The sequence below is a fragment of the Callorhinus ursinus genome, unplaced genomic scaffold (assembly GCF_003265705.2).
Source record: "Callorhinus ursinus isolate GAN/ISIS: 27379988/994484 unplaced genomic scaffold, GSC_fseal_2.0 scaffold69, whole genome shotgun sequence".
NCBI classification, from domain to species: Eukaryota; Metazoa; Chordata; class Mammalia; order Carnivora; family Otariidae; genus Callorhinus; species Callorhinus ursinus.
In genome coordinates, this window is record NW_027397131.1 from 4,811,701 (window position 1) to 4,837,247 (window position 25,547).

Below are 25,547 nucleotides of genomic sequence, written 5' to 3' on the forward strand. Positions count from 1 at the left end.
TTCCTAAGGCTCCTTCTGGCTTTAGTCTTCCATGATCCTATACTCAATCCATGTTACCTCTAGCCTATTTCTTCCACTTTGCCAAAACAGAGCCCAGTACTCACCATATCTAAGTCATGTTTTGGAGGATAACTTAGCTTTGGAGGAGCTCTTTGCTAAGTGCTGGGCTGTGATTGATTTGTAAGGCCTTAAAGAGTCAAAGGATGTCCTTTTTTTGATGGTCATACTGTTTTCATAATTCAGAGCCTCTAGCAGTTAATTACTTGTGTTAATTATCCCTTTTGGGGATGATTAATGTGATTTAATTCCAGGGCCCAGAGCTATTTCTCCTGCTCTTTCTTCTCACCCCAGTGTGAGATAATAACCAGTTGGGAAATTGATCCTGGTTCCCCCTAGGGCAAGTTGTATTTGTAGCCTGGCTTACGGTGCTTGGACAAAGAAATCTTCATTGTCTTTACCCTGGCAAAATTTCACCGGGTAGTCTGTCTCTCTTTTTTAAACTTGGAAGTATTTGGGAATGTTCTTGAATTGCAAACTGAATTAAGGGTTTGGCTTTTGAGTTGTGTTAATACAGCAGTTTAGGTTTTTTTTTTTTTAATATATTTATATGGACCACAAAGTAAAAGTGAAAACAAAAAGTAATGGATTTGTGTATGATTCTAATCCTAAATTATTTTTAATAACTCTGGATCCTCTGCAGTGAAAATTCTTTAATACAATTTTTTTAAAGCTCAGTCTTAGATTTGACTGGCTAAGATGTGTTCCTCACTTTATGTCAATGAGCTGTTTTACAAACAGGACAGTCTGACTCTAACTGAAAAAGTTCAGAGCAGATGTTGACGGTGAGAAGGAAGCATTTGAGTAAACAAAACAAGAATGGCATGTTTAGAGAAACCACATATCTTCTTGAGACGGAGCTGATTTCAAGAGGAGGAACAGAAGGCTCTGGATGATAGTTCTGAGCCACAGTTTGTCCTAGTTCTGGCTCCAGAAATGTGTCACCCTCGCCCCCCTCCCCCCCGCCCCCTATTGCACTTCAGTGTGTCAAGCATGTTTAAAATTTAAAACCAAATCTGAGACAATCAGGTAACTGTCTATTAAAGACATACCATTTGATGTTATATTGGTAAAAAAATTTGAATTAAAAAAACCCCACAATTTCTTTATTTTTACCCACGTATTTAGCTAGTCCTTCAGATTCAATGATGGGAAGCAGCCTCTAAGCTCCATAGAGGCAGGGACCACATGGTCTTGGTTCCACCATGCCTTCTAATTCATTTTCTTCTAAATAAATGCACGGTATCTTCTAAATGCACTTAATTCATTTTGTTGAATGAGAGATGTTTGATTAATCATTTTAATATACAGGAGAGTTAGGTAAGTAGGTTTTCTAGCATTCATTAATTTCATAAAGATTTATTGAGCTTTTACTATGGGCCCAACACAATTCTTGTGCTCGGGATGCGGGACAGGCTTGTAAGTTATCAAATAGTAACAAATAATAACAATATATTGGGTTTATTGGGATGAATGTTGTAATAGCAAGATTGTCCAAATTGGTGTGAGTCTTAGAGGAGGAAAGACTGACTGTTGGGGAGTCAGGATGACAACAGTAGGAGGAGACATTTTAGGCTAAGTCTTAAAGGAAAAGCAGGAGTTTGTCGGTAAGCAAGTTGGAGAGAGGCACTCCGGCCCCTCTCTAGAGTAGGGACGGATCGTGGCCCAAGTGCTGAATTGTGACAATGGCTTGGGGACCACAGGTTTTTGGGACATCCTAGAAGGGTGTAGGTTGGGGGCTGGATTGTTGCAAATCGTTAGAGGAAAACAAAAGGAATCTAGTAACTTGCTGGGTATTTAAAGAGGTAAATAATACATGGACAAAACATGGATTTGTAAAACTAATTTTTCATTTTCCTTTATAAGTTTTGAATAATGTTATTCATTGATGAGGGACTGTAAGCTCCATGAGGGAAGGAAAAATCTTGGATTTTCTTATGTGCTTATACTCATGAATTAAGCAGAAAACTTGTGCTCTACTATGGACAGACTGTGGGTGGTGAGGAACCGCTGAGAGATCTGAGAAGTTGGAGGCAGAAGTTGAGATGATGAGTGAAAAACCTGGTTTGGCAGCAGCCTGCCAGATGCACCGCAGCGGGGAGAGAGCAGAAGGGTCCATGAGTAGGTGGCCATGAGGGGTTTGCAAAGAAGAAGTAGAGGAAGAGTCCGCCTGCAGAGCTCGTGGTCGCAGGCCGGTCCTGGCTGACCTGGGACACAGGGGAGGAGGGGCGGGGGGATGAAGACGGGGCTTTCTGCTTGGGCAAATGAAAGCCTGGCTGTGTTGGTTTTCCAGATGAAATTCAGGAGGAGGAGGAATTATGGCTGTGTTGAGTGGGGCCTGAGCACAGCCAGGTGGGATCCTGATGGAGAAAATGATAAGAAATGGGTTGGACATGTGGGTTTGGAGTTCTGAAGAGAGGGCAGACCTGGGGACCGAGACGCGGGACTCCACCCTTTGCTGACATGCGGTCCCTCGGTGAGGCTAGAGAGCTTGTGGGGTCAGGTGGGTCCGGAAAGCCAGGGGAGCCCTGGTTTGCAGAGAAGAGATGGGGGGACACTGTCAGGAGGGTGGTGGAGTGCAAGCCTGACCTGACCCCGCGCTGAGGCGCTGGGGGCTCCGAAGCCAGAACACTTCTCTTGTGTGGACACAGGGGAACCAGAGAACAGTTGAGGAATTGTCAGGAGGTGAGAAAGCGGAGGCAGGGAGCATGTTCTTTCAAGTTTTTCTAAGAAAACCTGTGAAAGGTGCAACAATAGTAATGAGAACTGTAAGCACTCGCTTTCTGCCAAGCCCCGGGCCTCGTGTTTCAGAGATTCTTTCCTATATTCCTCCTAAAAATCCTAGGACGATGAAGCTCTTACTATTTCCATTCTATAGATGAAGAAACTGGGAAGGTCGTGAACTTGCTGAGTCATGCGGCTAATGGCCGAGTTCAACCACAAACCCCAGAGAAATTACTCCAGGGTCCGTGTTCTAGCGCAGGGACTTGCGGTGGTTTTGACCTTGAACTTCAGTGGAATGTGTTTGTGCGCCCAGCCCTGCACACACACACGGGCACAAACACTGAGGCACAGTCTCCCATACTGCCACTGAGCCCTCACCGCCATGTAGGAGCTTTCTTACATTTCTGATTCTTACCTATTTTGTTCTATTCTAAATTCCAATTAAAAAAAAAAATGTACTCACAATCCACAGTTGATTTCATGACCTGGGATGCATTGCAGTTTGGACAACACTGCTCTAGCCCACCACTTGGCATTGCTTCCCAAACTGTAGCTTAATACTCTTTTCTATTACATTCAACAAATATTGATTGAATGCCTATTTTATGCATAGATGCAGAAAGAACCTAAAGAATATAAGATGTGCCCTGAGCTCAGGAATTTTTTGTTAGTGAAGAGAAAGGGAAGAAGGCGAGTAAATGGCTAATTATAATGCACGCCAGAATGAAATAAGAAGAAAAGAGAGGTGTAAGCAACGTAGCATGGAAGTATAGGGTGATTAATGCTGGTTCTAAATGTATATTGATTTGACTAGTAGTGTTTAGTGTTTTTTGTGCTATGAAAGTATTAAAAATTTTTATGAAATCAATAGAAATGTCTTTGGTAAAGACTTTTAAGAATAAAGGCCAAGGGAGATTTGAAGACCATGATATTCTGTGTATTTTTCTCAAAGGTCCCAAGGTAGTCAAAATATTATTATTATTTAGACATCAGTTTGTTCATTGTCAGCCCCTGGGTGATGTTAGCAAATTTAGTCATATTAAAGTATATCCATTAAAGGGGTGCCTGGGTGGCAATTCTTTGTTTTGGCTCAGGTCATGATCTCTGGGTCATGAGACTGAGACCCACATCAGTGTGGAGTCAGCTTGAGATTCTCTCCCTCTGCCTCTGCGCCTCGACCCCTAACTCGCATGCTCTCTCTCTCTAAGTAAATAAAATCTTTAAAAAAATAAGGTATATCCATTAAAAAAAAAAGTTTACCATCAACTTCCTGAAGTAAAAGAATGCAACCATACAGACTACTTTATGAACCTACATTAGGTGATAACTCCCCAGGTTAAATGGAATTTAAATAGAACTCCCCTTTAAATAGAATTTGACAAAAAGCCAATGGACAGTGGGGTAGAATGAGGATTATTAATACCTACCTAAGTTTTATGTAGAGTTGTATGCAAATTAAAAAGATAACTTGAGTGGTGCCTAGCTGGCTTAGTCAGTTAAGCGTCTGCCTTCAGATCAGGTCCTGATCCCAACCAAGGTCCTGGGATCAAGACCCCGGTGACGATGATGGGCTCCCTGCTCAGTGGGGAGTCTACTTCCCCCCCTGTGCACCTGCCCCCACTTGTGCTCTTGTGCTCATGCTCTCTCTCTCTCTCCCTCTCCCTCTCTAATAAATAAATAAAATCTTAAAAAAAAATGATAACATTTGGAAGTCCTTGGCACTGTGTCTGATATACAGAAAGCATTAATAGAAAATTGTAATTAGAAGTTATTCCATGATATGACTAAGTAGTACATTTAAACCTTAGAAACTTTTCTTAAGTCCACTGTTTAGGGAATACCTAAGAAAGTATGGTATCATTTTTGGGATTTAAGGACATTTTGAAGTATTTTTCCGTAGCCATGATTGAAGTGGGTAAAAAAAAAATCAATTTAAATAACTAAAAGCAGCCAAGTCTTTCATTTTATGATTGTACATTAGGATGCGCAGTTATTTAAGATGGCTTATAGTGCTGTTGCCCCCTTCTTTTCCTCAACAACCACATGTTAAAATCACCTGGAGGTCTCTAACAACCTGGCTCCCCTCCAGAGATTCTGTTTTCATTGCTGGAGGGTGGGCCCAGGCATGGGTCATTCCTAAGCTCCCAAGGTGATTCTGCTGTGTAGTCAGGTTTGCAATCCCCTACAGGTCTTAATGCTTAGTGTGTAAGTACGTGCTTAATAAGCGTGCTTAGGATGCTTTGATGATTAGAAACAAGCTCAAGTGGAGATACAACCTTAATATGGGGTTCTTCATTTGCCCCTTTGATGCACAAAGAGTTACCACCTTATCTTGAGAACTGGTTTAGAAAGGAAGACCTTAGGAGTCTTTGGAATAAGAAAGCAGTTTTTTGAACTGGGAAGAATAGAAAACTGGGGTATGAAGAATACAAAGAGGAGCTTGAGTTCATGTAGTGCTTTAAGAGGCGAAGGAGTTGACTTTAAAAGTCGCTTGTCAACTCTGATGATCAGTGCTCACCTCCACTCTACCCATAAGTACAGCAGCGGCTGGGAAAGGTGCTGGAAAGCTGTGTGGCTTCCTGAGTTGGGAAGGAAAGGAAGGAAGGAAATGAAAAGGGAGAAAGAGAACAAAAGAAAGGAGATGAAAGCAAACCTCGTTTGGACTTCAGCACCTCTTTGTTTTGTCTTTTCTTGGCTGTTGGTGACCTAAGCAGACGGTCCTTGTCCGTGTGTTCTTTCCTCGCTGAGACTTCCCTCTTCCCTTTGCTGACCTTCTCTTACTGTCAGGAAATTATCCGAGATGCGGAAAATGTTATTTCCAGATCCTTTTTTTTTTCTTCTGGAGGGAGGAATCTGGTAGTGGAGTGAGTGTGCGTGCGTGCGTGCGTGCGTGTGTGCGTGCGTGCGCGTGTGCGTGCGCGCGCACTGTTGTGACAGGGAAGGGGGGCGTGGTTCTGGCCGGCGGTATTTGTAGTGATAGTACTTTCAGATTTTGAGAGGATCTCTGCCAAGATAAAAAATAATATTTTTATGACAAGCAATTATGTTTAAAAGGACAAGAAATAATAATTTACATTGAAAGTACGATGTACAGGCACTGTGCTAAGTGCTTTACATAAACTAACTCATTTCATCATCACGATAGTCTGATGAAGTAAGTACTGTCATCCCCCCCCCTTATGGATGGAGAAAGTGAGGCACAGAGATATTGCAGTAACTTGCTGAAAGTCACACTCTTGGCTAGTATCAGAGATGGGATATGCACCCAGGTTGTCTAGGACCCAAGCCCACACTCTTAATTCCTTATGCTAAATTTTCTAGAATATATGTCTTCCTGTATTTATAGATATAAATATCTGTGTATGTACTTGTCTGAAGCTATAGCTACTGACATAACAGAAAAGTGGGAATCCTACTAACCATTCTTGGGACCACATAATACCATTACTAGAAGATCCCAGCTTCCCTCCCACTGCCTTCCTCAAACTGAAAGACTGCTTGGCTAATGTGAACCAACTAATAGGTGACTCCATCATTCTGCTGACAGCTTTATTAGAATTATCACCATCAGCCGCAGCATTATCATCATCATTAGAATCTGCTCAGTTTTACCTGCCAACCGGAGGCCTGCTCTGTTGGGGACAGCAGAGGCTGGGGACTGCAGATGCCCTCTGTTGGGGCATGTGACTTGGACCCAGAGAAGTGGGGTGACCATTTTTGCAACAACTGCCTGGAGAGCTTTGGAGTTGCTTCTCTGCAGGTTTTTCCTGGGCCGCTGTACTGCAGAAGGGTGGCATTATGGGTCATCAAATGATTCTCTAGAAGTAGTGTGCCCAGGCTTGGCCATTTGGGACAGAGGGAAAGAGACAGGAAAATTTTTCTCTCTTCTGGCTGGCAATGGTGTGTACTTGGTCTCTTTGGAGACACAAGGGTGGAACTCTGCTCATTCTCCAGCCTGGAAACCAGCCAACAGATTTTGGGGAGTTGCCACATCAAAGTGTGGGGTTAACAGCATTGCCGCTACCAGTGGGGACAGAGCCAAATGTCACAAATGAAGAGTGAGCAGGCAACCATCCATTCCTTTGTTCTCCCTCTGTATGCTGGGGTGGCTAGAAAAATAAAAGCCACGCTCTCCTGGGAAGGTCCAATTATTCTGCTCTCTTGTTTTGTAAAGTTAGGATTCTTTGGAGAGAGATGCTTACTTGTCTAATAGCCTTCCAATTCACTAGGGCACATTAACATGTTGGAGGTTGTTTTTTGAGTTGATACACTTTCTGACACTATTTTCTCCTATTTTCATTAAAAAAACCTTTTGCAAATCTTCAGATAAATGGATGTAATCATCTTTTAAATTTTGTATCATAGACAATAATCACCTTTTGCATTTTCTCAAATGTTTTATAGAAAATCAAGAAAATAACATCGTCATGGTCCTCACTCCTATAGGAATTTTTGCTTTTGATCAATGGAGATTTGGGGGTAAATAAGCTTTGTCCTTGACCATCTTATAAATGACGGGGTTGAGCTAAAAGAACAGCCAAGTGCTGGCTGCCGCACTGGGGTGGGTGGGCTCAGGTACGAGTTTCCACGTGTTTCAGTCTCCTCCTTCATCCCCAGCTCTTAACCTCTTCTCTCTCTCTGTCACTCGCCCGTATCCCTTCTCCACTGGGAAAGAAGATGTGACGGTTGGTCAGAGGTTGTTCTCTCCTATAGGACGGTGATTCTCAACCCTGGCTGCACATTAGACTGACAGAGAGGGTTGGACCCTACCCCAGATCAGGGTGGGGTGGGCTGTCCATCACAGATATTTTAAGCTCCCCAGATGTTTCCCATCAAGAACCACGGGGGCTGGGCAACCGTTTTCAGAATGTGTCTGTGGGTGACCTCCGTCAGAATCACAGGGTGATTTTTTAAAAAAATGCTATTTCTGAGGTTCTAACACACTAAAAATGCTTAGGCCTTGAACCTGCAATAAAAGGAAACAATCTGGTGGTAAACGTGATTTTTAAATTATTCCAAGTTGGAATCTGGCAATATCCAGATCTTGGTTTAAATTTTCTAAGTATCAAGAGATAACTAAAGATTAAAAAGTCTTAGAAACCCTAGATTTAAATATGATTCAGTAACTAGTTGCTATAAAACTCTCTCGCATGAGTAACTAGTAACTACTCTTTAAGAAGGCTATCAAGTGACCAGGAATTCTTTATGGTTTTTAAAGTAATAGCTAACATTTATTAAAACTTTTTACCGTGTGCTAGGCACTGAGCTTTGCACTTGAAATTCCCTGTTAGTCCCATTTTAAGACTAGAAAAGTATGGCTCAAAGACATTAAGTAATTGGCTCAAAAACACATGGTAAGTAGCATAGACTAGATTGGAAGCCAAATACATATATGCAATAACAAAGGTCCTAAAATTCTGGAACCACGTGCTAGAAAAATTTCCCTCTTCCTCTCTACCCCATCTTTATGGTAAAATTGAGAGGAATAAAGAGAAGCTATTAAGCAATTGAAAATGTTAACACACTTATCATTTTCTTTACGTCTTTCTTGTGTGTATACATAAAACATCCAAACACCACTAATGTACTTTGGAAACCCTGAACTTATGTTTCATTTTCATTGCTTAGATTCTTCTTTTATGATGTGTGGTCATTCCTGCACCTGAACAGAAAGCAGCTTTGCTTTCTGTTACTCCTTTGTTCAAGGAGCTACACGTCAAAATAAGATTTTATTCAGGAGTTGTGCAAGCCGTACCATAATCTACTTTAAAAAGATTTTAAAATAATTTGAAAACATTTTCATTACCCCAAAAAAGAAACCATGTGCCTAACCTTGATGGGCCGGTGTTTCATCTTGGCCTGTGTTTTAGAGCCTTTCATTTAACAAGAGTAGCATCAATGTAACTGAGGAAGGTCACGAAGCCCAGGGTGACTTAGACTTTTGATACAGCTGATGGATGACCAGGTCAAGACAAAACCAACCTGGAATCAACCATTTTCCCCACAAGGACATGGTCACATGATCCTAGGCTCCTAATTAAAAAAAAAAAAAAAAGCTTTAGCACCAGGTAATTTGGCAGTGATTGAGATTAAAAAAAAAAAAAAGTTCTGATTTTACTGCCTATGATTTGAGCAAAAAATGTATCAGCAATCTTTACCGAGATGTAGGTCACAGTAAAAAAGGGGTCATTAGAGAATGATTATTGGGGGGGGGGTAACAAAGGCAAGAGGGACCATCAACTCAAAATAAGATCAATTATAAATCACTCCCAATTTGGCAAAAAATGGTATACTATGTATGTATACACTAGAGGGACAGAAAGCTTCTGTGTTAACAGTGAATGTTTATAAATGTCAAATATGCAATTCTGGGATCCTATATGTGGAGAATAAACATTTTCAGCCAGTGTAGGCTTAAGGAAATAACAAAGGATTGGCATTATTTGCACAGAACTAAATGCAATCTAAGGTATTAGAATTTAAACATCATGAGTAAAATGTAGATTTTCATAGACAGTCCCTTTCATTTTCCAAAGAAAGTAGCTTGGAATTTGCCCTCTGACAAAACAAATTCTAGCGTTAAGAGATACACTGTCCTTTATACTACGATAATCTGATTTTCTTGAGTAATAATATCTTGTTATGGTGAGTTTTATTCATGCTGTCCTCTCTCTCCACTCCAAACGAGGTTTATAATATGTAGAACATATTTAATGTTTAAACTAAAAATAAGAAGTACACTTAAATGATAAGTTAATGTTAATTTTGTGATGTTCCCTTAGATCATAGTGTGACAAAGAATGGTCTTCTCAAAATGGCTTATAATTTTGAGTTTTATAAGGTGTCTTGTCATGCAAAGTCTGGGTCTGTGAACACTCTGATTTAAAAAGATTCTAAATTTTCAAAGAATGTACTAGAATATGCTACAGTGTATTGTTTCCTAGAAGCATAACTTCATACAGTTAAATGAGTAAGAGCCCCAAACTTGGAATATACTCATGGAACACTAGTCCAAATAAAATAACACTCTCTTATGTTTACAGATCTTGTTATTTTTTAGGACAAAAAAATCCATCACTTAGATAATGTAAGTGGGTTATTAATGCCAGCATATATCATGTAAAGTATGAAAAAAAATCCTATCTTGGGGTTATAAGTATAGGCTTCCGGATACACTTTCTTCTTAAATTTCAACTGAGGGTGCTACCTTTCTAATCTTGTTTTCCTCCTTGAGCCCTCTAAGACCTGTCTTCTGTACTTTCCACCAAGTGTAGTAGGCCTATCCTGATTCCACACCCAAGTTCATGTTGTTTTCTTGCCAGTGCCATGCTTTCCTGAATCTCTCCATTGTTCTTTAGGACCAACTTACTTCATAAGGCCTTTCACTCCCGCTTTCCTTCCCTTCTGACTCCCAAACGTTTTAAGAGCTGGCCACCTCTTTGGCACTCAAAGATCACATGCTCTTACCTTCCTAACTGGGGTATAAGCTCCTAGAGGGCAAAGGCCATGTCATATTTCTTCTGATTTACCTTGGTATCTAGTGCAATATAATTTAATTTGTAAGTGATCAAAAAACCTGTTGAATAAAGATCACTTTTATAATGCTGTATTTCTGTAGACATTAGTATAAGTGTGCTTAGTGGAAATTTCGGTTAATTTCAAGTTTTTATTTAAAAAAAATGCCAGAGAAGAGATTTTTATCACTTGAATCATAAGATATGAATAGGAAGGATAATAAAGAAATTTCAGAAAAAAGTTATGGCATATCTATATTTCCTATATTATGAGGCCATAGACTATATTCCTAAACTTACCCTTTGGCCCAAATGGAAGCAAGTGGGGTATAGAAAGTTGATACAATCCAACTTGAAATCACTGCATACTCAAATTTGTTTATTCTGTTCTAAGTAAAAGAAACAAACACCAGCTAACTTAAAATTAATTTATTGGGTTTGCTCATAGGGTGAAATGAAAAGCTGGAGAAGCCAATCTTGGGTATCTCCTAGGTAGTCAAAGTAGTAGGAACTGACAGAGGGTCTCTTCAATGTGCTACCTTTGCAATCAATAAACTTCAAATGTCTATTTTTTTTTCCTTATGGCATTTCACCTAAGATTCAGAAACCTGGGAGAGAGGTTCTCCTGCCCTTGCTTGGATCAGGTACTATTCTATAGATCAAGATCAAGGAATCTTGATCAACAGTCCTACCAGCTCTCTACCCATAGAGAAGACCTAAGTCCCCCAAAGGAAATTGGGAGCCATTACAAAAGGGGGGAAATAAAGATTAGTCTATTCGTGAAATCACCTTGCAGAATATATAGTTCCTTAGGTGAGAAACACCTAAGGAATAGAGGAAACTGTAGGAGAAATGTATTTGTTACCCTGACAGAAAACAAGAAATCATGAAATGGTATTTTTCAGCATGTTCTATAGAGAGCACATGTATATCAAACTATGAGACAATTAAAGGTCAGAAGCTCTTGGCCAACTCTTTATAAAAACTTGTCTTTCTAGTCAGAGTTGATATACACGGGAGCTTTGTATTTCAAAGGTTGTTCTCCCAAATGTTTACGGTGAGAAGAATTTTCTGGCTCTTGTCCTATGTGTTGAAATGTCACCCAAGGCAAGGCAGAGTAAAGCAAGGCCAAGGTATTTTGTGTATAAAGGCATTTCTGTCTACTTAAGTCTGGGCACTGGCAAGGGAGATACTCCTCACCCGTTCACTCTTCCCACCCTCCAGAAAATACTGGCTTTCTTCATGATTCTGGTACTTTGCCTATGTAATTGTGTGCTTTTCCTGAAGTGCTGTAACTTTAAGATTTAAATGAAGGACAGTCTCATATGCATTTGTTCTTATAAAACCCTTTAGTCTCTTTAGAGGTTTGGCTATTGTTATTATATAGTATCTAGTTTTGGGAATCAAGAGTATATTTTCTTTAAAAGGGATTTTGACCAAGAAAAATTGCAAAGTACCAAATTGTCATTAGAAGGACCAGAATTATGTTGTTTGCTTTTACAGTAGAGTAGGTACTAGAAAGAGTTAATTTCTGATGAAGGGACATATCTGATTATTTCAAAGGATTTAGATATTTGGAAGTTTGCACTATTCTGTCTGCTAACACAATCATTTGGTCTGAGAGGCTGGCTTTTAGACTCTACAGTCTTGTGTGCAAATTGTAACATCTTCCAGTTTTCAGTTATGAAATACTGAAAGTTAATTTATACAAAGGCCTGTGGCGGGTGGTGACGTGATTTTTGCCTAGTGTTCTGAATGTCAAAGTGAAGAAATTCACTGAAGCCCAGATAAATTGATGGGTGTAACTATGACTCTCTTAAGGTAGCCAAATGCTCCACCATCTAATTAGGGACATGCATGAATGGATGAATGATAATTTCCACTGTCTTTAGCTATTATCTGATGGAATCACAGCCAAGGGAATGGCTTAGAAAAATCTGTGGTCAAAGTAGACCCTGTTGAAACTGTAAACCTGACATGGTGCAGAGACATAGGAAGTATAGATTAAGTGGGAAGCCCTGTGGGGACAGGGAGGTCAAGGCTTGGGCCTCCTAATCCATGCCATGTAAACTGTTTTAGAACTTTGAAAGAAGTAATATTTTCAAATTCTTTTAAAATATCATTTTGAGGGCGCCTGAGTGGCTCAGTCAGTTAAGCGCCTTTGTTCGGCTCAGGTCATGATCCTGGACTCCTGGGATCAAGCCCCAGAGCGGGCTCCCTGCTCAACGGGGAGCCTGCTTCTCCCTCTGCTTGCTGCTTCCCCCCTGCTTGTGCTCTCTCTAGCTCTCTCTTTCTGACAAATAAATAAATAATCTAAAAAAAAAAAGAAAATACAGATTTTATTACATTAAAAGTTTTATGGAGGAGATCATAATCATCTCCCTGTGCACTAGAAATGCATTTGATAAAACATAGTAAGCATCCTTTATAATAACACTCAAAGATAGAGAAATATAAGTGTTTTCTTAGTTTGTGAAATAAATTGATTTAAGCCCCAGAGGCAGCACCTTGGCATTTGAAAGTGTTCCGACTAAGTTAGGAACCAGACAGAGACATATACCCTTATTATTTAACATTATCCTGTATGTCCTGTTCGATGCAAAGGCAAAAGAAGGAAATCTGAAGTATAAAAATTCAAAATAAAAATGTAAAACTATCACTGTTTGTAGTTGATTGTGTAACTTTATTGTATTATATATTGTATATACCCAAGAGAATTGTCCAAAAATCTACTGCAAACAAGAGAATTTGGTAAGGTAGTGAGACACAAAATTAACATGTAGACATCAATAACTTTTACACACACAAACAAAAGACAAAGAAATAACCCCAATTATAATATTAGCAAAAAGAATAGAATATTTAAAATAAAAAAAATGTTAGGGAAAACTTTAAACATTAAGAACACAATAGGAGACTTGAACAAATGCAAAGCCATACCATGTTCTTTGATAGAAAGACTCAACATTATAAAAGGATCAGTTTGCCTAAAATCAATTTACAAATTTACCTTAAACTTAGTATTAAACTAATGTGGTAATGGTGAGTGAATAGTCAGACTGATGGAGCAGAATGGAAAATCCAGAAATACACCCATATATACATACCCAAGAATTAGATAGGAATTGCAAATGGCTTTTCATCTATGAAATGACATACAATATTCAGGGGATGCTGAAAAATGCAACTTCAATCTATAACGAAATACTTTTTTACAGTTACCAAATTGGCAAAAAATCCAAAAGTTTTATGACATACCACAAATTGCTGGGGATGACATAAATTGGTTTAATCCCTTGAAGCCAATTTTGTAATTCTAGTTACAATTACAATGTACTTACCTTTTGACTCAGCGATTCCTCTTTTGGGCTTTACCTAACAGATGTGCATGTATGCAAAAGATATATGTATATGTAAGGTTATTCACTGCAGAGTTGTTTTCATTGTAAATCACAAGGAACTGGTTGAATTAAGAGAAAGCCCTATACTGAAACACAAGGCAGCACAAAGAAGAGAATAAGGAAGGTCACTATGCATCGATGGGAAAGATCTTCAGGTTGTTTGTCAAGTGAAAAAAAGCAAGATATATACAGATACATATGTATATATCATACTATTTTTGTGTAAAAAATAGAGGAAATCTATATTTGAATTAGCAATGTATGCATAAACAAACTCTAGAAGCATATACAAGAAACAAGAAGCATTGGTTTCTTGTGGAGGATATGGGAGTTAGGTGGGAAATAGTTAGGTGTGGGCTACATACTTTTGGTCCCTCTTTTTCATTCTTGAACTAGATAATAATCTAGATAATAAACTAGATAACATGTGATAGCAATAGCCAAACATCTAAAGAGACTAAAAGGCTGTGTAATATTTTGCCTATTCAGTAAATAAATAAGTATGCAGTCATATGGTGAGATACTTCATGCTTGTTAAGAAAAAAATGGCTAAGGATGCTGTCTATGTATCGATAGGGAAAAATCTTGGGGATGTTAAGGGCATGGACAAGGTTTGGAATAGAATGTACAATATGCTATTTTTAGTCAAAAAAGAGGAAAATTCCTTGTATATTCATGAAGAAAGTCTGGGAGGAGACTCAAGTTGGTGGACATTGTGATGTGCTGCCAATTCCCCTCCAGACTCTTTGGGACTGAGAGATTCCTTGCCCTAGCTGCTCACAGTACTGTTGGCAGGGTGCCTTCAGCTGACAGCCCTACTGGAATGACTGCCTCATTTGAAGGGAGCCCCCTCATTTATGGTCATGCGCACTCCCTGAATGGCCTAAATCTGGTGAATGATCAACATGGGGGTGTAATGGGCCAACTCTCCGTGCCTAACTCAGAGTAACTCTTTAGAAGTTCCCTTCCTTGATACTACATGGCAGCTTACCTTTTTCCTCTCCTGCCTGTTACCTTCCATAGGAATAAAACAGTTCCCAAAAACCTTTCTCTTACTAAGGGTCTGCTTCCTGGAGAAGCCAACATGTGACAAAAGACCAAACCTGGTGAATGGGGACAAGGTTTTCACTCTGTGCCTTTTTATAATAAAAAAATTTTTTTTGAACCATGTGGATGTATTCTTTACTCAAATCAGTAAAAAATTTAAAGTTGATGTCAGTGATATTTTATGCTTTTCCATGTGTATTTTTAGAGAAGCTTTTTATGACTTAATTTAGGAGGAGATATTTTTAATCCAAAATACTGTGCCCTACTATACTCTAAATATGCTTTTCTTTCCTTTTTGTTTTTGCTTAGGACCTACGGAGGAACACCTCTTTGATCTTACCTTACAATGGAATTTAAAAAGTCACCTGATGGTGGATGGGGCTGGGTGATTGTACTTGTCTCCTTTTTCACTCAGTTTTTGTGTTACGGATCTCCGTTGGCTGTTGGAGTCTTGTACATAGAATGGCTGGACTCCTTTGGTGAAGGGAAAGGAAGAACAGCCTGGGTCGGATCCCTTGCAAGTGGAGTTGGCTTGCTTGCAAGTAAGTGGATAAATTTATGCTTCTCCTCACTCCTTTATCATTTAATTAGATTTGTTGCATCACCAACACTGTGCAAGGCATAGGAGGATATTTTTTTTAAGTATAACATATTTCCCTGCTTTCATTGAGATTGTAGTACCCTTTCACTATAATAAATCTATGTGAAAATACAGGGTTCCATAAGATCTTCATTCATCTCTTTATCCATTTATTTGCTGTTATGTGCCAGTCAGTGTACTAGATGTACTAGACTTTTTTTATAAAAAAAGATGGAGAGTAAACACACTGTTCCTGCCCTTAAAGGACTCACAGTTTAGTGAGAGACACACATACTTCCATGAGTACAAATGACACATGGACATGAGGGCATAGATCTAGGTGTGTCCAGTGAATGCTGGTGACCAAAGGGCCACATGATGTCAGGCAGTCGTAAGCAGTTCCTGTATGATTCAAAATTACTCCTCTGCGATTTAGGTACACTGTGATCAAATTGTATGAACATCATTTGTGTCCCCTTCATAAGAGAAGTGTGACATGGCAAGGGGTAGTCCCATCTCACAATGGCGATTCTATTCAGAATTCTAATGCAGTGTTATGCATGACAGATGTGATGTATTTTGTCTCCAAGAGAAATGTTCTTCATAAACATTTATATATGATGTAATAGTGATTCCTATCATCTTTAGAAAGAACAGTAGGTTTTCATTTACCTTTAAAGGATGAAAATCAGATGGCACTTCAGTTTCTGAAGTAATAGTTTGAACTCTGCAGCAGTATTTAATGATCACGTAATTTACTTGGAACTATTGAAGCACAGGTATGCTAAGATGGTTTGGCGTCAGTTGCCCTGGAGTCTCTTCCTATGTGCTATGAAGTTGACATGGTTCATTGAGCAAATCACAATCTCTGTTCTATGGGAATATACAGAGAAAATAAGGACATTGAATGTGGTGATTTGTAAGGTACTTTTCAGCTCTGAAATGATTTCATGAAAACAAAATGCACTAGCCGTACCTTCATTTGAACATATTGTCTTTCCTGATCACTAAAGGGGACTTCTTAAAACAAAACATAAACATTTGCTTCCAATTAATGTATTACCTTGTTAAATTAAAAGCAAGACTTGAAAAACAATGCTGGATCATCTGGTCATGCCAGATAAGATTGCCAAACATAACTAAATAAATGAAAATAATACTGTCATTATGAACTCAAGAGAAACAGGAAGAGTTTGCTCAAGATTTGTTTGAAAGAGTTTTTCAAAATGCAGATTGTTTGCAAAGTACAAATGGATGATAACTGATATGTTAATATAGGGGTTTGCAGGTATTGATTTCTAGAAAATGATCTGGTATGAAGAGGACAGAATTTTTTAATGTTCTCCAATTGGTCACCATTTCTATTAGCAAATACTAAGTTACTTTTTCTTTTAAAGATTTTATTTATTTATTTGACAGAGACACAGCAAGAGAGGGAACACAAGCAGGGAGAGTGAGAGAGGGACTTGATCCCAGGACCCTGCGGGACTTGATCCCAGGACCCTGGGATCATGACCTGAGCCAAAGGCAGACACTTAATGACTGAGCCACCCAGGCACCCCGCAAATACTAAGTTAAACAGAAATGTCATTACCTCATCTTCCAGCAAGGGTCAGGGATAATGGAAATGATATCTCAGTTAGCACATACTCAGAGAACAAGTTTTTTCACTAAATCTGTCCAGGTAGGAGTTGAGAGTTCAGAGAAGCCGAGAGCTCCTTCGGATGGGTGGGGCCCTGGTGGTCAGAACTCAGGCTGAGATTCTGAAACTGAACTGCAGCTCTGCACTTTCTCCAAGCTCCCACTGCTTCAAGGGCCATGAGCGGCCCCCTTACCTTGTAGGCAGGACCAGCTATGTAATTTGCAGGACCCACTGCAAAATAAAAATACAAGGCCCTTTGTTAAAAATTAAGAATTTCAAGACAGCAACAGCAGAGCAGTAAATCAAGGGCTTGGCCATTGTAAGAGCTGAGCTTTGTGCAGCCACAGTGGTCTCAAGGCCACGAAACCAGCCCTGCATGGAGGGGTTACAGAAATAGAACATCCCTCCAAAGGTCAGGGGAGAAAACAAGTACTGGGGGGAGCATTGAGTTGAAGCCAAATGCTAGTTCAAGTCCTGGCACTAAGATTATTTAGCTGAGTTACCTTGTATAAGTCCCACTTAACTTCAGGGTCATCAGCTAGACGAGGAGGCACTTGGATCAGCTAATCATACCCTTTGACGGTGAACATAGAATAAAGAGACCAAGGGTTTGAGAGTGAGGGAGTGGTAGGAAAGAAATGATGGCTGAAGAGCTACCGCTGATAGGTGTGTGTGTGTGCACAGGTGTGAGCACTTTAGTCTGTGTCTGCTGAACATGTGTGATATTGGCCTCCCTTGGCTCTTCAGAGCATAAATTAAAGGACAAGTCCTGGAAACCATGATAATGAAGTATTAGCAAGAGGTGTCTAGCAGTGTGTGAACCATGTCAGCCTTTTGTTGACAACTTTGTTCTACAGAGAAATAAACAAATTAATACTACCTTGGAAATGGGAAAAGTATAGCTCGTGTTGGTAACCCAAATGGTTATCATCAGCACTTCCTCCTGAACCAGGGAGGTAGCTAGAATCATCTATAGAAACAGTTAAGCATGTAAAAGCCACTATTCGACCCTCAGACATTCTAATTCAGTCAGTCTATAGTGGGGTCCACATATGTGAATTTTTGTAAGCCCAAAAAGTGATTTGCAGTTGGGAACTACCACTGGCTTAAGCCCTCTTGACTTAGATTTTAACCTTGCACTTTTTGATGATTCTCCAATGTATGATTTGCTTTGACTTTGTAAAGGGAGCTACTGTAGGTTTCTGCTTGGTTGTAGCATTGCTCATGCTATGTAAAAGATGAAAAAGAGTGTCCACTGACTCTGATTCTGGTGAAAAAAACACATAAATGGACATCTTTGCGTCTTTTTGATAAAATATAATGTATACATATGTGTATACAGATTCATACATTTTTTGATAAAGATGGGCTTTATATACATACATACATATGTGTGTGTATGTGTGTGTGTGTGTGTGTGTGTGTGTGTATTTGCTCTCTCTCTTTTTTTAAAGATTTTATTTATTTATTTGACAGAGAGAGCACAAGCAGGGGAAGCAGGGGCAGAGGGAGAGGGAGAAGCAGACTCCCCGCTGAGCAGGGAGCCCGATTCAGGGCTTGATCCGAGGACCCCGGGATCATGACCTGAACCGAAGGCAGATGCTTAACCAACTGAGCCACCCAGGTGCCCCTGTATTTGCTCTTAAATTCAGGAGTATATATGAATTACTCAAGCTTGTCTAAAAAGGCAATTGCCTACCTATCAGTGCAGTGGGGTGAGGATGGGGAGTGGTTCTGGGCGTCTTCATTTTAATTAACTCCCCAGATGCAGGCAGGCCATATTATATCTGAGAAACAGGAGTTATTGTCTTTACCCAGTTTTGTCCAGAGAAAACATAGTAGGTGTCATCCTCAGTTCTGTGATCCAATGCCTGGAGCTTTATAACTGAGCAAGGCAGAGAAGAATAAGTACATTTGCCAAGCAACATCTATATTCTACAGTTCTTGTGCTTGTCCCATACGTTCACTAAGCGCCCCTCGTATGCCTGTCTCAATACCATCCACTTTCACTTACTTGATCTTAATTGATCCTTACAACATTGCACTGAGGTAGGCATTATTGTCCTTAAATTTTAGTGCCCAAGATGCCCACATGAAGATGCAGCCCAAGATAAAGCACATTCTCTAGGAGGAATAGTGGCACCTGTTCAGCCTTTTTCTTCATCTTTAAATTGGGGACAATAAAAGTACTACCTTATATGATTGTTGTGTAAAATAATTGAGATGGTGCTTGGTATATGGCAGGTGCTCAACATGTATTAGCTATTAGAGGACAAGAATCAGCTACAAATAAAATTACTTTTCCAAGCAGTTCCAACCAAACTGTGGAAGGTGCAAAAGAAAGGGACCCTTCAGAATGAGAGACAAAGATATTTCTGGGGTGATGGGCTAGAGGGAGAACTGGAACTTTGGTAAGATTGTGCCTGAACATCTCAAATTTAAAGGCCTACCCCTTTTCTCTGGCAAACCTAGACTTGGACAGAAGCTCACAGTAGCATATCCGAATAATGCAAGACATGCACTTTTTTACTTTCTTTATCATCTTTTTCATTCCTTCTCTTTGAAACTTGAATAATCGAGGAGAAAATACTTCTTCCTCTCATCTGAATTATTTGCTTGTCCAGATGATCCTTGGGATGAATAAAGCTGAGAATTTGGGTTATACATAGTAAATGAGCTCACCTCCATTACACACATCCATAGAGTCTCCTCCATGCTCAGGATTCCAAGACAGAAGACATCGCCTGTGCTTATAAGGGATTTTAGTTTCAGGGAAGAGAGAGAAAAAAGGCTTACTGACAATTTGAGGCTTCAAAAGTGCAAGGGCAAAGCAATGTCTGGAGTTTTACAGAGATGGGTTGTGAGGTGCGCCAGATGGGAGGATGGGCTGTGCATGGTGGGCCATCAGGGAGCAGGCCATCCACACGGAGTCCCTCCATGCCAAGGCCTGCAGCCTGCACCTCGGGATGCATTCTGGTAGAGTAAATCTGGCTGCAGAAGGAGGCATTGCATTGGGAGATGTGATGGTCAATGTCCACCTGGTAGGCTACATTCCCCCGTTAGTCAAACACCAGTGTAGGTGTTGCTGTAAAGGTATTTAATTTTTTAATTTTTTTTAAGATTTTATTTATTTTTTTGACAGAGAGAGACACAGTGAGAGAGGGAACACAAGCAGGGGGAGGGGCAGAGGGAGAACAGGCTTCCCGCTGAGCAGGGAGCCCGATGTGGGCCTCGATCCCAGGACCCCAGGATCATGACCTGAGCCAAAGGCAGACGCTTAACGACTGAGCCACCCAGGCGCCCTGCTGTAAAGGTATTTTATAGTTGTGCTCAAAGTCCGTCATCAATGGACTTTAAGTAAGGGAGATTATCCTAGATAATTTAGGTGAATTTGATTCAATCCATTTAAAAAGACTTAAGAGCAGAAATGAACTTTCCCAGAAGAAGAAATTCTATCTTCGGTTGTAGCTTCAGCCTGTGCCAGAGAGTTTCAAGCTGCCCTTCCTGATGGCCGGCCCTATGGGTTTTGTACTTGCCTAGCCAGGTCTCACAATTGCATAAGCCAGTTCCTTGCAATAAATCTCTTAACACATATCTTCTGGTTCTGTTTCTCTGGTTGAAACGTGACTGATACTGGAGGGAGGGAACTGAACTCAAGGGCTGTTCATGGCCCTGCATTGTTTTTGGATGAGCTAAAACACTTTTCAGTTAAACGTCATTCTTCAAATTCAAGAAGGGCGGGGCCGTTTTTCAGACAACAGAGTTGCTGAAACAGCAGGGAGACCTTTTGTTCTCTATTTTTGTACTCTAAGCAGATTCAACAGTCTCTCCTCTCCTTTTCTCCTTAATTCCTCCAAAGGTCTGCAAACTGATAATGAATCAATAAATCCACCCTCAGGTTAATATGGTGAGTCACTAGAGCCAGCTGGGCTTGCTGAATGAGTTGTGAGGGTTGGCAGAGTTGCGTTTGAGGATATCTGGATGATTTTACTCCCAAGCACTGTTAACTCCTTCAAGTAGGACTGAATTTCTGCCTCTTACCAGGATTCTGTTGCATTGGCCAGTTCCCAGGATGCTAGGCATTTCCAGGATTGGTGAGAATAACTCTGGGTTTTGCTTCAGCTTTCCGTACTCTCTATAGATCAGCAAACCAACCAACAAGCAAGGCAGTCAGTATGCACGAGATCAAGGATTTGAGTGGGTTTGGCTCCTTAGTGCCTTTCTCTTCCTTTAGGGAGATGAACTTGAAATTCTGGTCTCGGCAGGAGGAAGGGGTGAGAAACCTACAAGAGTTGCTGGGCTCCCTGCATTGTGGGTAGAGGGGTAAGACTCTCATGACCCAGTCATCTGCTTTGTTAGGAAATACTTGCTGTGCTGCAGGCATACAACCTGGTTACTGCTCTATTTTTTTTTTTTTTCTCACTGTACTGTCAGCCTACTTACTGCTTCAGTACAGTAGGCCTGGCCATCCTACCACTCTTGGGATTCTGAAACTTTTTAGGAGAAATAAGTGCATGGAAGTTTATTTGTTTCCCAAAAGGCATGATTTCTTTCTCAAAGCTATCTTATAATAATGATAAATTGGAAAACCACATTATGTTTCCATTTCCTCCATTTAGAATTTTCATCTCTTTTATATATAATCATACTTTAGGGCCCAGTTCAAGGCTCAGTTGTTTTGGCCCATGGTGCTCTCCTTTTTCTGAAATCCCCCACACATGATTTGAGCTTTTCTTTGGGGGCCTCTTGTCTGTGACCTTGGATTTTAATTGAACTCTTGTGTGTTTATTTGGTCTTCTGATTTAGCTCTTGGATTGTGTGTCGTTCTCTCTGTGTCTTCAACCATGGTATGGGACTCCAGTGCCACGCTGTCCAGCAAAGTGGCCACCAGCCACATGTGGCTCTTGAGCACTTGAAATGTGGCTAGCTCAAGTTGAGATGTGCTAGAAGTGTAACAAAATCACACTGGATTTCATAGCCTTACTCCAAAACAAAAGACTATAAAATGTCTCATTAATGATATTGAAATGTTGAAATGCTAATGTTTTAGATGTATTGAGTCAGATAAAATGTATTACTAAAATTAATTTTACTTCTTTTTATTTTTCTAAGGTGCCTACTTAGGGAGGTTAGAATTCCATATGTGGCTCACATGTGTGACTCCTTGTATTTCTATTGTGCAGTATTGCTCTAGTGGACACCTGGTAAATAGTGAAGGAAGGACAGTGATCAAATATTTAGTTTTTTGTTTGATGAATGCAGACCTAAATATAATGTTACCAACGTACTTTAAAATTTTAAGAAGTGTATTCTTCCTCCATGCTAATTTGAACAGCCAGCAAAAATTTAGCTCTCTTATTTCTTCCTAAATCACCCTGAGGGATGAAGGAAACAATTTCATCGCCTACTTGTAGATCTTTCTGACTTCCTTATAACAACTCATTCTTGTCATTTTCTTCATTCACCCGTGATCATAACAAAACACTTTTTCAGTTAGAATTTTCATTTTCATCTCCCTTTTTATTCCCTTTATTGGCTGAAAATTACCTCAATCAATCTGATTTGCGGATGGCTATTAACAAATTATTTTATATTTTTTGTTTCATTTTGTACTTACGAGGTTGCAGTACTCACAGTGCCATCCTTATCTTCCTTACTTCCTGTGCTCCGCACTCTGGTTTGTAGGGCTATTCGCTAATATACAGGTTCTTACAGTTTTTTGAGTGAATGTGTTCCCATTGTACCAAAAGTGTTGCTGGGAGAACAGAGTATCTTGTAAGAGCCCTGAGTACCGTACGCTGGGAAGGAGAGAGCTGTCCCCCTCCTGGCTCCCCACCCTGCCATCCTCCGGCCTTAAACCATTCTGAGCCAGCTGCCAGCTCTACTACTGAACATTTAGCCAAGCACTTTCGGTTCAACCAGCTCGTCAACTTTCATCTCCCAGACGGAATGTAGTAATAGTAATAATGGCTCCCAAACACCAATAGACATACAATTTTAGTTTCAAGAAACATTTTCACTGAAGGCGAAATGAATATAAAGGCACTGATCCTCTGTGTGTGTGTGTATTAGGTTCCCACTATCTTCTTTTTATCTTACATTTTATTCTCAAATGATGTATCCTTCTATTTCCTTATTAAAAGATTCCTTCTTCCTCTTAAATGAAATGGCAGCGACAATGGATGGTGGTTACATTTAAAAGATGACTTTACTTGTTAAAATAAAAAGATGATGAAGCTTTCTTCTTCCTTTTTTCTAAAGTTTTATAGCTTTCCATAAGTGGAATCGCTGGCTCATATTATGAGTTAACTAACTTTTGTTCCAAAGGCTCCTTCTGCAAAGTGCAAGACCTGAAACATTATAAGAAATCTCCCCTGAGAGTCATCCCTTCATTCAGTTTATCTCTTGAAACTAGTCCAGCACTGAGGAGTACTCTATGGTTTCTCATCTTGGGAAACTTGCCTGCTATTAGCAAGAGCTAAGCATGTAAATGTGTCATGTCTTGCAGATGTGACTTAATGGTCAATTCCAGTTATACTTCACCCTGATTGTTATTGATGAAATATGGGGCTACTGTGGTTTAAGTCTATGTAAATAGAATCTAGAAATACTCTAGTTTTAAGGATGAGAATAAAATAATTTGCTCTGAACTTTTAAACACCAAAATGATATGAATGTTACATTTTCATCTGCCATCGATTCATAGAACTACTTAAGCTGTAAGATATTAACAAAAGTACATTGGTGTTCTCTACTAGTATTTTGATTTTTAGGAAAAAATTAAGGTGTCAGTTGAAATACTTCTCAGTTGGGAAGAATGCTAAGCTGACTTTGGCCTTAGCCTTGTCATTGGTTGGCTATGGATTCTTGGTCAAATTACAGGATTTTTCTGAGTTCCAGTTTTATCATTTTAAAAATGAGGTGTTTGGACTCTTTCCAAGGCCTCTTTCAGCTCTAAAATTCTGTTTTAAATCTCTGACATCAAGATTTTTTCTAAGTAAACAGAAGATGGCAGTATGAAACTAGAGAAATTTTTAAAAAGTTTTCAATTTACTGTTTTGTCAAAGAATTTTTGCTCATTTCTTTCCTGAGCTTAATGTTTTTCAAATAATCATGTATTAGACCAAAATGATTTATGAACTTATCACATAGTTGATAATAATTATGTACTTATTAGCATGTAATATTTACAGTGTAATTGTACATGCTATGAAAATTATTACCCTTCATCCACACCCCTAGCTTCCCATACTCTGCATCTCCTTGTGAAGTTATCATGCATTAAGGAGCATAGATTTAAAGTCCTACTTTGAGGATGGAACTTGAAACTTTTCAGGTATGCCAATAATAATCATCTCTGTGTTTTAATTCCATTGTGCTTGTTAAATTTGTTGACACGGACTCTCAATGTCAATGTCAATGTTTGGTAAATAACACAGAAGGATCATGCTTTTATGATGTCACACATCCATTTATGAAATTTGACCCTTCAAATCATTTCTATTTTTGAAGTGTCTAAGTATTTCTCATTGGGTATACAGATAGCTCAACTATGGATGATAAGTTTGGTCTTTCAAATGGATTTTCCTTTTAAAACACTGGCACAGATTATTCCCCTTTGTTTATCATATAAATATATCAGTCTCCTCTTCTGAACTGGCTCACATAGAAGGCCTGAAATGTCAGGGGCCAGTTCATGACCAGGGAGAAACGTGGGAGAGCTGTACGTGTTTGGGAGCTGTGTGGTCACATCCTGCCTAAGTAGGCACTTGAGAGATTCTCTGGTATTGGCAGGAATGTTGGACTTGGAGTGGCCAGATCCTGGCTCTGTCACTTATAAACAGTGTAACTCATTTCTCTGTTTGAGGTTACTGAACGAAAGATATATACAGAAAAGTGTGCATATTCTGAGCACAGCTTGATGAACTTTTCACAAACCAAATTACACCCATGTAATAATGTGAATATTCACATCAAGAAACAGAACATTGGTAGTACCCTAGAAGTGGGGCCATGCTCCCTTCTGGTTATAACTGCCTACCCATTACCAAAGATAACCATTATCCTGACTTCTAATCATAGATCAATTTTGCCTGTGTTTGTACTTTCTATAATTGCAATTATGCAACGTATTTTTTCTTGTGTTGAGTGTCTTTCACACCACATATGTTTATGAGATACTTCTGCATGTGTAGCTGCAGATCATTCATTCTCATTGCCATATAATAGTCCATTGTATGACTATACCAGAATTCACTTATGTTTTCTATTGCTGATGAACATCTGGGTTTCTAGGCTACTATACATAGTTCTGCTGTGAACATTATATACTTTTGGTACAGGTATTTCTATTGAGTGTATACATAGAAGCAGAATTTCTGGGCTATACCATGTGCCATGTTCAGCTTTAGGAGACAAGACCAGCAGTTTATGAGGGTTCCGATTGCTTCCTATCCTTGCTAACACTTACTGTTGTCTATCTTTAGCCATCCTGGTGATTGCACTTTTTAAAAATTGGGAATAATAATTTGTACCTTGAAAGGTTGTTGTCAACTTAATTAAGATGTGTTTCTCTTTGCTTT

At 39.6% G+C, this 25,547-nt stretch overlaps 1 protein-coding gene across 5 annotated transcripts in view; it reads left to right on the top strand.

The window, feature by feature from the left end:
- The window catches only part of SLC16A9 (solute carrier family 16 member 9), a 48,483-nt gene that overhangs the window by 4,735 nt on the left and 18,201 nt on the right, over positions 1 to 25,547 (top strand). For all 5 annotated transcript variants that reach the window (XM_073886195.1, XM_025850335.2, XM_073886196.1 and 2 more), the window contains exon 2: positions 15,053 to 15,285. In XM_073886195.1, coding sequence (XP_073742296.1) covers positions 15,090 to 15,285 — 196 coding nt within the window. In that variant the 5' untranslated portion in view covers positions 15,053 to 15,089. The remainder of the gene's footprint in view (positions 1 to 15,052; positions 15,286 to 25,547) is intronic.